The sequence below is a fragment of the Globicephala melas genome, chromosome 10 (genome assembly GCF_963455315.2).
Source record: "Globicephala melas chromosome 10, mGloMel1.2, whole genome shotgun sequence".
Taxonomy (NCBI): Eukaryota; Metazoa; Chordata; class Mammalia; order Artiodactyla; family Delphinidae; genus Globicephala; species Globicephala melas.
The window spans coordinates 37384940-37399171 of record NC_083323.1 but is presented as its reverse complement, the minus strand read 5'-3'; the positions used below and the strand labels follow the sequence as shown (position 1 = coordinate 37399171).

The window sequence follows — 14232 nt, the reverse complement described above, 5'->3', positions numbered from 1 at the left end:
TTATTCTTATGCTCATTTCTGCTACAGTACTTTTCCTACTTGTTGCCTGAAATATATTCCTCTTATACTTTAGAGCACAGCCAGGTGTTACTTCCTGAGGGAAGCCCCCCTTGACCTCTCTGACTAGGTCAAATCTTTGTAGTCTCTCTTAAGCACCTTGAGTTTTTCCTTCCTGACTTGTGTCACAGTTGCCATTTCACATTAGTTTATAGGCTCCTTTGATTTATTTGCCCCTCTCTGTTCTGAACTCTGAGAGGGAAGGTTTCATTTTAGTGTTTGCTCCCCATCAAGTCTCAACTTTTAGCCTTGTTTTTGACACATTCTGAGTTCTCAATAAATATTTGTTAAATAAATGGCTGAATGAATATATCAGAAAAAGAAACACAACAACTTCATTTGTAAGTAAGGACTTTTTTCCCTGACAGAGGAAAAAGTAATTCTAATATTCTCTTTACTAGAGAACTTCATGAGCAACTTAAGTAATCTGTTATATTTTTTAATAAGCAAAGAGTTAATTTTGTTCATTGACCTGGACATATTTAATGTATGCAATTCTGGAAGCCATATTGGACTGACCAATTAAAATATGTAAAGCAATGTTGAATAATTCAGTCCTTGTTTTTGAGAGGAAGAAAACAAACAGTACCTTTCTATAAATTTATTTTATTAATGCATGCTGATTGAAACAGACCTATCCCCAGCAACATATGGACGAGGACGTACTTGGTACAGAGGTTTTGTCAAAGAGGAAGAATGTAACAAACAGTACTCTAATATAGAAACTTTCATATATAAACAAATTTAGCAACCTGCTGTGTGTATGTGTGTGTGTGTGTGTGTGTGTGTGTTTGTAAATGGTGTTTATACTCATATGTTTTCTGGCCTCTCTCTTCTATTTCCTATTTGCCCCCTTTTTCAAAAGGCCTGGCATCTGCTAAATCAAAACCCAACCCATCTTCTCAAGGGCAAGCAAATTCTCCTTGGTCCTGTCTTTCTCCTTATCTTTGCTTGGGTGTTAATGGGCAAATATGTATCTTGTACACACATTTCAATTGCCTAGTACAATGGAACTCAGGCTTTCCACATGGTAGTGGTGGCTGAACAAGAAACCAGCTTAGCTGACAAACATCTCATAGTAGTCCCTTACGATTCTTTTAATATCTGAGGCATCCGTTATATTGTCTCCTCTTTCATTTCTGATTTTATTTATTTGGGTCTTTTCTCTTTTTTTCCTAGTTAGTCTAGCTAAGGGTTTGTCAATTTTATCTTCTAAAAAAGATCAACTTGTAATTTTAGTTTTTTCTATTGTTTTTCCATTCTCTGATTTATTTCTGCTCTAGTCTTTACTATTTCCTTCCTTCTGCTAACTTTAGGCTTAATTATTATTCTTTTTCTAGCTCCTTGAGGTATAAAGTTATTTTATCTGAAACCTTTCTTTTTTTTATTGACAGCGTTTATCACTATAAATTTACCTCTTAGTATTGCTTTTGTTGTATCCCACGAGTTTGGTATGTTGTGTATTTCTTTTTGTATGTATTTCTTTTTATCTCAAGATACTTTTAAAACTCTCTTTTGACTTCCTTATGGACCCAGTGGTAGTTCAAGAGTGTGTTGTTTATTTTCCATGTATTTGTGAATTTTACTATTTTCTTACTGTTTTTGATTTCTAGTTTCATTCCACTGTGGTCAGAAAAGATACTTGGAATGATTTCTGTTTTCTTAAATTTGTAAAGGCTGTTTTGTGACCTAACATATGATCTATCCTAGAGAATGTTTTGTATGTACTTGGGAAGAACGTATATTTTTCTGCTATTGGGTAGAAAGATGTTGGGCAAGGGATACAAAGTTTTAGTTATTCATGATGATTAAGTTCTGGAGATCTAATGTACAGCAATGTGACTATAGTTAACAACACAGTTTTGCATACTTGAAATTTGCTAAGAGGGTAGATCATAAGTGTTCTTACCACACACACAAAGAAAAGAAAGAAAAAAGAAAATGGTAACTATGTGAGGTGATGAATATATTAATTAGTTTGTGGTGATTATTTGTTGATGTATACATGTATCAAAATATCAAGTTATACACCTTAAATACATATAAATTTTGTTAATTACACCTCAACAAAGGTGTAAATGGAGAAAAATGAGAGTAAACTGCTTGTATATAAAAATAACACAAAATAAAATAGATTGTACTTTAAATAAAAAAGAAGAAGAAATCAATTTGGATAAGTTATTACCTAGAGTGGATTATTAGTTATTAGTCACCATAAATCTATCTTGGCATTAAATTATAAACCAGTTGGTATAATTGACCTTGATGTGGCAATTGTCATTTTTATGTAATAACAGTCTCTTTGGAATCAAGGAATGAAAGCTTGCTTTCATTTTATATTTGTTTGCATTTCACAAATTGTCTATTTCATAGCAGCAAGCCATTTCAATAAACTCTTTAGTATCCTCACTAGATTAACCAGGGCAGATGGTTGTCTGTTAATAATTCAACAGTTATCTTTGAAGATACGTACTACATTCTGCCTTCTCAGGCAATACATTAGTTAGAAGAAGTAGAGGATTTAAGATTCTGAGTTGTGTTGTAGTAGCATGGTCACAGGACTGGAAATATGAATATCCATGTTATTTATCTTGGTCTGCCTTCATCTACCTATATGACCCTGGACAAATGAATTCACCCTCTTTGGTAATTCTTCATCATTAAAGCTGGAGAATTGACACGTATTCTCCCAGCTCTGCACTTCTGTGAATCTTCTCCAAGTCAGTTGGTTGTTCTTTTTTTCCCTAGTATAAATATATTGTTTGATAACATTTTAATTTTTTAACTCTGGAATTAATTCCAATTTCTTTTCATAGTGAGTGATGCTCACCTTCCAAACGCATTTACTGAAGAAAGGTTTCATTCTAAAATAATGAAAATTTTTAATGTTCGAGAGGAAGCATGGAAGTTCAGACTTCCATAGCATGATTCCTGAAACTTCTACATATTAATTATTTGACCTCAGACAAGTTACTTAACTGTTCCTAGCCTCAGTTTTCTCATCTATAAATATCACTATTGGGCTTCCCTGGTGGCGCAGTGGTAGAGAGTCCGCCTGCCAATGCAGGGGACACGGGTTCGTGTCCCGGTCCGGGAAGATCCCACATGCCGCGGAGCGGCTGGGCCCGTGAGCCATGGCCGCTGAGCCTGCGCGTCCGGAGCCTGTGCTCCGCAACAGGAGAGGCCACAACAGTGAGAGGCCCACGTACCGCAAAAAATAAATAAATAAATAAATAAATAAATAAATAAATAAATAAATATCACTATTAATAGTACCTTTCTTACATGGCATTACATTGATTAATCCATTGAAATCCCTTAGGAGAGTTACCAGGATATAATTGTACAATAAATATTAGATATTATAAGCTACTATTATTATTCAAAACTATGAATTTTTTCTTTCCCAGAATAAAATTCTATAATATAAACACTAACCATTCATTCCCATGGAATCCGGCCATTGTAATGCTTGAATTTTCAGGTACTCACATTTCTTCTTTCAAACTGTGTTTGCCCTCACAACTGTGAAGCGACCATCAGAACACTAGAGGCTACTCCCTTTGGAGCCCATTAGTTCCCTTCTAAGCACCAGGCAAAGGAATCAGCACACAGAGATGTGTTGATCCTGGTCCTACCAACTTTGAAGAATGAGCAGCAGTTGTGGAAAATAACCCAGGGGTCTCTCCCCTCAAGGATCTGTCCTTTCAGAGTAGAACTTGTGAGTGAAATGAGAGTGGCCTGGAAGTCTTTAATCTGCAAATAATATAACACATTTCATGGTTCGTTATTATCCGAACATTTATAACCCTTCACTTCTATTTTTGATGGGCTTTATCATTACTGGCTTTTAAACTGCCTATATGTCTTTGAAAACTTCAGAGTATTCAACTTGATAATCTCTTACTGAATGTTCTTTTCCTGAATTCATAGGAGGATGGAAGAGTTTAGATACCCCTAGTTTTTTCTTTCTTTATAGAATGATTAGTGTAGAAATGAGCTCTTTACTTTCCTTTATTTGTATAAAAATCAAATAAGACTATGTGAAATTAGTTTGAAAGCTCCAAAGAAATATGATTGTATGTATTTGTATGTATAAAATGTATACAAAATATGACGGTATGTACAATATAAATTTGTGTAAAATGTGAGACATTATTATCACTGTATATACATGGATCAAAATGTTAAGCCATTTTCCAGTATGAAAGTCTCGTGTTTGAGAATATTGAGGATAATTCTTTGAACTACTTTCAAATTATTTTTGTATTGAACACTCTTGTTAAATCATCCCCAGTGTTTCTTCAATGTTATGTTGTCTGCTCTGTGCTGCACTGGATCTGTAACCTCCATGAAGACATCCTATGATGTATTTTTCCACACATGGATGTTCTGAATTCTTAGCCCCTCCCAGGCTTCTTTTCAACAATGTAACTGTCACTTGCATATATAGAGTTATCTTCTCTTTGCAAGAAATTTGTACTTCCACCTATATTAACGTGTTTTCTTTATTGATGATCCCCTTTTCAAGGACAGAGATTTGCTTCTTTCCAGCATAGAGTATGTTACTTCTTTAATACTAGTAGCCACAACTGTTGCTAACTAGTACACTCAATAGGCACACATCAGAGACTTTTCCCTTATTTCTCATATAATAGAAAATTATTTATTTCCTTTAAATCTAGTATAATGGCAATGAGCTTTTATGTATGTAAAGAATGAGAAAAATGATGACTCAGTTATTACTTTGATCCCAGCTATATAATTTCATCATCTCAATTGGAAAAGATTGTAAAGCTGATGCCAGCATCTTTTAGGTTTCTCACATGACTAGTTGTTCAAAGATTTTTATTTCTGAGTGTATTTTTCTCTGTGTGTGCCTGTGTTTTACGTGAGAACAAGCAAGTGCAGCTATTGTCATAGCTCCATCAACAATATTTATTGGTGCCTATTGTGAGCTCTACATTTTGCTAGGGTTGATAGGGAAGCAGAGTGTATCAGATACACTCCTTGCACTGAAAGCACTGACAATATAGTCAAATAATTAAGATTAAAGGACAGAAAGCAAACCAATTGAAGAGACACTACCTAAGAAATTTCTTACAGTGTATAGAAGATGTGAAAAAATTTCCAGAAACTATTACATTGAACCATTAATACGCTACAATAAATTCTTGAACCTGTTTTGATACAATTTTCTGATGATGGAACTAAATAAGGCTCAAAAAAATTAAATAAGTTGCCTTAGGTCACATAGCTTGTAAATGGCAGTGTTTGGATTCCACCTTGGCTCAAAAATCTGTCTACTAGTCCCTTAAGAGAAGTTTAGGACTAGAGTAGACAGGAAAAGCTTTGTGGATGAGACAGTACAAGTAATAATAATAGCTACTATGGATTGAGTGTTGGATGATAGGAACTCCTCTAAGAAGTTTACATGGTTTTAATTAATTCTGTCTCCAAACCATGGGGTAAATTTTTTGCATCCTGATTTACAGCTGTAGAAACTGAGTATCAGAGACATTGAATAACTTTATCAGTGGCACAAGAGTGATGGAGCTGGGATTTGAAACAAGGTTTTCTGGCTCCAAAGGCAGTGTTCTCTAGTCATAATCTTAAGATGAACAATTGGGAAACTTGAGTATTGCAAACTAGATGGCCAGAGCCAGGGTGTCAGTGATCTGAACATTAAGGCAAAGGCAGGATGTTAGAGTGTCAAGTGGATATTGTAAGACAGAGGTAAAAAAGGAAGTTGAGAATAGTTTTGATGTCTTCAGCTAGGACAACTGATTAATGGCAGTTATCAACTGAAGTACGATAGTGTGGGAGCAACAGTTCTTGTGGAGGAGTTTTGGCAATGTAGAGTTTAAAGGGGCTGTGCAGACATTTGTATGATATTGGGAAGTCAGGTTTGAAACTCAGAAGAACTTTCTGAATTAGAGATGTAGAAGAGTTAATAATTTAAGTCCCTAAGATGATCAAGATATGCAGAGAGGTGAAGACTGAGAAAAGAAAGCAATATAACTTAAGAGTGAGAAATTGGAGAGGTGATGGAAGAATCAGAAAAGTGTCCTGAAGACCAGTGGAGGGGAGGTTTTCCAGAAGATGGGGGATCAGCAGTGCCAAGTGCTACAGAGAGAGGTCTGGTAGGACAAATATTGAAGAGAGCTTTGGCAATTTGGATATGGTTAGTCACCCTGATCAGAGCAGTTTCGTGAGAAAATTTGTGTGTTCATTTTTTTTTTTTAACGTGGGGAAATAGGAGCATGTTGAAGGTTGTACTGGTAAATTATTGGATGTACGGAGGAGTCAGGCTTTGTACAGCCTCAGGTTGAATAGCAGTATACATACGGAATAGCCACACTTTACTTTCTGGGCAGAAATCTGTTAGGGTGATAATGCAAGAAGCCATCTAATTTCTCTGCTTACAGCAAAGTCTCTCACTACTCACTGTGAGTAAAGAAAACCTGAATTTGTACCTCTAGTACAGGATAGCAGAGTGATTGCTCATCAGCCTGGAGGAATTCAGAGGTGAAAGCAGTCCTGCTAGAAGCCTTGAACTACCAGCTATCCTAGTGATAAATGCTCTCTGACTGCTGAGAACGGTAAATATGTCAGAGTCCCTAATTAGCTCAGCACTGGGTCTGCAGAATTACCAGTTCCATTGCTCTGCTTCATTTACTTGCCATTAATACTTTTGGGGGTAAGCATCTTTTTAGTATTTTTATGACCAAGGTGGAAGCAGTGGTTTATTCATTGGGGGTAGGATCTCCACAAGGCCCAGTATGGTCAACTCTAGAGATGGGAGAAGGCAGGGGAAGAACCAAACCAAAAGCAATAGATCTATTTTGATTTTTTCAACTCTACTGAGGTGTAATTGACAAGTAAAATTGTAGGATAGTTGATATATGTGCACATTATGAAAGGATTCCTCCCATCTACTTAATTAAAACATCCATCACCTCCCATATTAATTTTTTTTTCTGTTGAGAATGTTTAAGGTCTACTCTCTTAGCAAATTTCAATTATATAATACAGTGTTATCAACTGTAGTTACTATGTTATACATTAGATTCTCAGACCTTATTCATCTTACAGGTGAAGGTTTGTACAAAAGGGATAGATCTAGACGGAGTTACAGATAAACATACACATCCTTAATATAGTCATGGAGAAGTCTTACTTTTTCAGGCTGGAAGCTAGAGCATGTCCTTCTTAACTGAAGAAAGGCAAGGACTCAAGCCTGAGGAATTGCATCCCTGTGGTATCTACCACAGGAGATAGTAAAGAGGGATTGTCAAAATAACAAGTTTAGGGGCTTCCCTGGTGGCGCAGTGGTTGAGAGTCCACCTGCCGATGCAGGGGACACGGGTACGTGCCCCGGCCTGGGAAGATCCCACATGCCGCGGAGCGGCTGGGCCCGTGAGCCATGGCCGCTGAGCCTGCGCGTCCGGAGCCTGTGCTCCGCAACGGGAGGGGCCACAACAGTGAGAGGCCCACGTATCGCAAAAAAAATAAATAAATAACAAGTTTATAGAAAGCATTAATTTGAACCAGGTGAAATTGCTGATATTCGACTGGTTTTGACTTACACAAATGGCAAATTTTTATAATCAAAATAATAGGAGGGAAAAGAAGACAGGTGGACCTCAGGTAGACGACTAAGTTTGGTTTTTGAGACTATTCGTAGCCCTTTGATAAAAGTGGATTAAAAGGGTAGGACTAGGGAAACTTATTTACCCTGTAGAGAAGAAAGTGAACAAATGTTATGATATCTACCTGTTCATCTGCCCTCTCGCTTCATCCAAGCTGTTTCTCAGAGCAAAACAAAATCTTTGAAGAGATTTTGCCTAGAAACCTAGGGATATATGTAGAAACCTTTTGGTTATGAAAGGGATTTCAGAATCTGATAAAAGCAGTTGACTTCCCTCCCTAGGAAAATGAACATATACACATTAAAAAAAAAAAAAAGAATATTTATGAACCCCCTGAAATTCAGGTGAGAAACCCCTCATTTAAAAGATAAAGATATATTGATCTCAAGCAGTGATACAACCAAAGTAAAATCCCAAACTAAGACTTAATTTTCAAAGGTCTCTGGAAAGCACGAAAGAGCAGCTGGGGTTAATCATTCCACCTTTGGAGATAAGGCATTTGTACTCAGCATGCTAAGTCTTACAAATCATATATATATATCTCCAGTCTGGAGTCTGGTTTATACATCAAGGCATAAAGAATTTGGAGCAATGAGGCATTTCTCTCCAATTATTTTCTCAGTAGATGGCTTCCTATTATCAGATTTCAGTTATCAGTATATTCTTCTACCAATACTTTGATTGGCTTATTTATTAATAACATATGGAAAAAAGCAGCAAAGGTTAGTGTTAAATTCTAGGCTCATCCAGTAGGGTAACCAGGCAGGTGGATATTGGAAGATAGCCTAGCCTTGGGTAATGCTTAATATCTAAGGACTAGGCGTTGGTTCTTAATCCTGGCTGTGGATTATAATTATTTTGTGAACACATAAAACATAACACTGTCCAGCCCCATCTCAGGGCATATTAGATCATAATCTCAGGGAGTGGGGACCAGGCACTGGTACCTTTTAAAAGCATTCCAAGAAGTTCTAATGTACATTTAGGGTTGACAATCACTGGTTTAGAGTAAAATTAGATGGTGGTATGGATACGATGAAAGAAAGCAAGATAAAAGTATATTCTCATAGGTGAGGCCCATGGAATGATGGGAAATCTCTAGTAAATAATGAGTTAGTCAATATAAATTTTTAGTTATTAATTTGTATTTATAGGTAAGTTTTTACTGGAAACTAACACAGCATTGCGAGGCAATTATACTCCAATAAAGATCTACTTAAAAAAAAAAAACAAACTCCTTATAGAAGCTCTTTACCACTGGTTGTCAGTAGGGGGTAGTTGGCCTTTGGATAGGAGTCTGCCCTTCCCCCTCCCCCGTGGTTGCCAGCAGCCAAAATAAAGCAAACTTTCCTTTTCACAAAACAAAACAAAACAAAACAAACAAACAAAAAAACCAACAAAAAACAATACAAACGAACAAAAAGGAGTCTGCTATAGTAACATAGACTCTTAGGGCTGAGGGTCTTAAGGCATAGGGCAATTATCCCATCTGGCTTTAAAGCAACAGTAATATTTTCAAAATTGGCACAAGATAATGTGAGTTATCAAGAGAGGAACTTCAGGAAAGAAAAAGCCCATCTTTACAAAAGGTTATGCACGCACTTGGTGCATATTTCAAAACTCACAAAAGGGTAAAGAGTGCAAATCTCATTGCCCTCTGTTCCCAGCTGTCCAATTTCTCTCACTTGGAAGCAATCAATCTCTTGTTTACAATAGTTCATTCATATATAAGCAGTGTCTTTTCTTTTTGTATACAAACAGCACTGTACAAATGGTATGCACACTATTCTACATTTTACTTTTTTCACTAAATAATATACCCTGGAAAATTGCTTATGTTTTAACAAGTCTCAGGTTTAGATGTTGCATGTCCAAACTTGCATCCCTTGATACCAGGCATGTAGTAGGAATTCAACAAATGCTATTGTCAATTTCATCACTCTTCCTAAATAAATAAACTGACACTGCTGCACCTTATGCTGAAATGAAATTCAGAACTAGTCCATAAGGGATTTTTGCTGTCTTCACCTTAGAACTCTAGTAAAAGCGTGCCTTCCATGACATTCTCAGAAGTAGTGTTCAAAAAGAGACCAAATATATTTCAAATCCTGCCACAAAAAGAGGCAAAAACTGTAGTTGACTCAAAAATTTTATGTCAAAATCTGAGAAATCACAAGTACCGTTGACCCCCAAGCCTTGAATAAACTGAAATCATAGGATTAATAATAAAGCCAATTTTTTTTTACTCAAAAATTTAATTCTGATGTTTACATATACCTTTGTTTTAAGTTGTATTTCACTACTTTCCTGTGTTGACAACTTAACCTCACTGGAACTTGTGTGGGAAGTCTAGGCATTACCTGGTTTTCTAACTCTGAACTTACATCTGTGGTCCATTAACATTAACACATTGAAGCAGTAAGTGGCAGACAATTACAAGTGAAGGTTAATTTTACGATATTTGGTATCTGAAGAGAACTGTCATGTTCTCTGTGCTTTGTACCTATGCTAAACCACAACATAAATATAAGCAGTTGATATTTTATAGATCTCTGATGTTAAAAAGTCATGATTTATAACAGCTGAAAGCTCATAATCTCTGCTTTGCCATTTAGGGATTGCTTTCTGCCTTTGTTTTCTGGGCAGCAATCAACACTGTAGACTTTAGTTTAGAGGCAGGGAATCAAAGCAACTGGTAATGACATCGATTGAGTTTTAAAGAGATGTTAAGTTACCTGCATTACTGCTTTGGGTGTATATGTTGTTTGTTAAAAATCCCTATAATCTTAGAATCTTCTTATTTTAAAATTGAATAGATTTGGGGCTATTGCCCCTTACTGAATATGCAAGTTCTGGAGTCAGTGTCATTTTTTCCAAGCAGCTCAGCATACTTAGTGTGTTACTGGTTACTTTTAAAAAGCATTATAAAGGAGTCATATTGCTTATGTGTGCATGCATGTCTGTGTGTGCACATGAGCCTATGATGTGCAGGAGGGCAGGAGAGAAGAGTGTTCGATCAAATCAATAAGGCATTGCGTCATCTGCATTTAGAGTTCATAATGAAAGAGGCTTACTGGCGTTGCTTCAGTTTTCTGAAGCTGCTAGTGGTGATAGATGCTGAGAACATATGGGTCCTACGTTTATCACTGTAGTCTTTCCCTTTATTAGACACAAAATAGTTTATAGCACCTGTTATGTAATTTTTAATAATATTACTACACACACACACACCCAATTACTAAAGTGTAAGTTCCCTTAGAGCAGGACCTTACCTGGCTTGTTCAAATAATTATTCCCAGAATTTAGAAAAGTGTCTAGACCATAGTAGATGACCAATAAGTATTTATTAAATTAATGAATATATTAGCACTGTTTAATGTATTATGATTGTATGCAAGCAATCATTTCTGATGAAAGATCTTATTCTGTGCTGTATTATACTTGCTGAGATGTTTATATCATTCAGAGCCTAATGTATGTGTTAATCAGCAGACTGTTTTGGGCAACAATAATTTCTTTGATGTATCATAACTTATATTTTAATCAAAATTTGAGATCAAATAGAAGTTTTAAGAAAATAAAAAATGAAATATATAAATATTAACGTAATTCCAAAATAAGGAAATATCACTCATTGCCTCAAATGGTCTTCTGGGGCATGGACAATAAAAGACAAAACAATTGAACCTTTCTTAATTCAACTGACTTACAAAAAACATTGTGAGCTTTTATGCATCACTTCCGTTAGTATCCTAATTGTAATGACATGTTATTTTGATTTTTTATGTTCAATAAATGTAATATTGCTGGAAATTTGGTGCAGGGTCAGAATTGCAACAGTAACAATTTTATATTATCTATAAAAAGTATAGTACAGTTGTTAACTATTATTTCTAATTAACTATTGTTTAATTATCATTAGATACAATTAATTTGAAGGCACTATAACATACATCAAATTGTGTCCTCCATGTAGGTAGTCATTATGGTATAGCATTTTCATTATGACACTAATAGCATTCTTTAGTGAGTATATTATCATTGTCCCATGACACTGGCATTGCAGTGGAATTCAACTCTATTTGGCTATAAAATATCTTTCTTCAGTAGAGGTCAAACCATCTTAAAATATTACCTCAGTGCTTTTAGCTTATCGGAATCATATTGGAAAAGTGATTTATTCTTATTTAGCAGTCAAGAAAATGGCAGCATTGACAGGGCAAGTCAATTGCGTAAGGTCAGTTGACAAATCATTTTTACGTGGGTGAGGTCAAGTTTCCAAAGACACAGTCTACTGCACAGGGTGATCAGTGCCTAAGACAGATTTGAAGAAATAAAAGTCAAATGTTTACCTCCCTTAGTTAGAAATAATACAGTTAGTGCTGGTATGCTCAAGGCTTCAAAATTTGTGCATTAAATTATATACATGAAAAAAAAATTATATACATGAGTTGCCATACTGTATCTGGCAGCTTTTTATACTATGCCAATGTGTTGACCTGTATGGGATAGTAATGAAATAAGTTGAAATCAAGTGTTTTGGGATAGTTGTGATAATAAAAATGAATTTCTAGTTGAAACAAATATCTTCTTTGGTATTAAAAGAGCATGAGAAGAAGCAACAGAATATAACAAAGAGGTAGTAAAAAAAGGAAAATATAACTACATTAAAGAATATTAAGGGTAACTATTAAAAAAATAAATGTAAAAACTAAATAGTTCTCTAGCAAAGATCCAATTAGAAGTGGATAGTGAATCAAAATTATTAAATGGCTATGGTTGGCCTCATATTGTCATCCACTCCTTTATTATTCTTTATTTGGGGAGACCTCTGAGTTGACTTCTAGCAAATTTTTTCTTTCCTGCCTTCTTCCCTCCCCTCCCCTCCCCTCCCCTCTCCCCTGACCCTCCCCTCTCCCCTCCCTGCCCCTGCCCTCCCCTCTCCCCTCCCCTCTCCCCTCCCTGCCCCTGCCCTCCCCTCTCCCCTCCCCTCTCCCCTCCCCTCTCCCCTCCCCTCCCCTCCCCTCCCCTCCCCTCCCCTCCCCTCTCCCCTCCCCTCCCCCCTCCCCTCCCCTCTCCCCTCCCCCCTCCCCTCCCCTCTCCCCTCCCCACCCCCTCCCCTCCCCTCTCCTCCTCTCCCCTCTCCCCTCCCCTCCCCTCTCCCCTCTCCCCTCCCCTCCCCTCTCCCCTCCCCTCCCCTCTCCTCTCCTCTCTTCTCCCCTCCCCTTTCCTTTTGTTAGCATAGTTCAGTGTTTCCCAAGTGTGTTTTCCAGAATACAAGGTCCATGGGATGCTCAGATGGGGGATGTGGACAAAGTTTAGGAAATATTACATAGAGTCACTCATCTCTTAGAATTTCCTGATGTACTTTAACACTTTTTAGTCTCAAGAAATGGTCCAAAATAGGAAACCTGTTTACCCCAACCCCTTCCAAAATGATTTGACTGTGAAATATATATTATATATATATATATATTAACATTCCAGACACCTGACTTTAGAAACAAAGGGAGAAGTACCAGTGATGAGAATGTATTGAGGAACGAGGGGATATGGTTGGGCCAACATAGATTTTATGGGACACTTTGCGTTTTTGCAGAATTACTGATTTATTTATGCCATGCTCATTATCCACTTTGCAGGAACATCAGTTAAAAAATGCTTTGTGTCATTTTGAACTGTATAGTCTATAAAAATTGTTAAATTTTTATGAATGGAACATACATAATGTCATTTTGAGGCTGTGGAAAACCTACATATTTTGAGATACCTTATTGGATTTTTTAAAAAATTCTTAGAAATTGCTTTTCTTGGAGTGAGACATTTAATTGAAAAGGTCATTGCTCAGAAATCACTGTTATTCCAGATTTTTCTGTCTTCTCATATATTTTGAGAATTGCTATTTTCACTTTTAATAGCTATCATGAAAAAAGTTTAATATTAGAAATTCATAGCAACTACATTTCTCATATAATCTGCCAGACAAAACAATGTATTTAATTGCTTGGAAAATACAAGACTGTTTTATGTTATTAATTTGAATGTGATATATATATATATATATATATATATATTTCCAGTCCTTTATCTTTCAAAACTTATGAAAGGAAAAGTGCAATTTGAAAAGCTTTTAGGATGCAGTATTGGAGCAAATGGGCTCTCTGATGCCTGGGCATTTGGTTTGTTTTATTTATGATAGAACATGGGAATATTTTAAAACTAAGATAAATAGCTTCAATGTTGAGAACCCCATTTTGTTAATATTGCTGTGTTAAATGTGTAGGTACTGAACAGTCAATGAAATATGAGACATTTTACCCAGTGACATTTTAAATGCATCTCCTTGTAGGGGAAGCCTGTGGGAACACCAGATGCTGGCGCTTACTTCCGTGTGCTCGCGGAGCATGGAGTAGCTGCCTTGTTTACAGCGCCAACTGCCATTAGAGCAATCCGTCAACAGGACCCTGGGGCAGCCTTGGGGAAGCAGTACTCTCTGACAAGGTGAACTCGGGATGCACAGGGC

The 14232-nt window shown here is 36.5% G+C and overlaps 1 protein-coding gene across 8 annotated transcripts in view; it reads left to right on the top strand.

Moving 5' to 3' along the window:
• Window positions 1-14232, top strand: part of ACSS3 (acyl-CoA synthetase short chain family member 3) — a 150981-nt gene that overhangs the window by 74297 nt on the left and 62452 nt on the right. For all 8 annotated transcript variants that reach the window (XR_009565610.1, XR_009565611.1, XM_060306825.1 and 5 more), the window contains one exon: window positions 14059-14210. Coding sequence is in view for 6 of the 8 variants with exons in the window: in XM_060306825.1 (XP_060162808.1) it covers window positions 14059-14210 (152 nt within the window). In the remaining 2 variants the exon portion in view is untranslated. The remainder of the gene's footprint in view (window positions 1-14058; window positions 14211-14232) is intronic.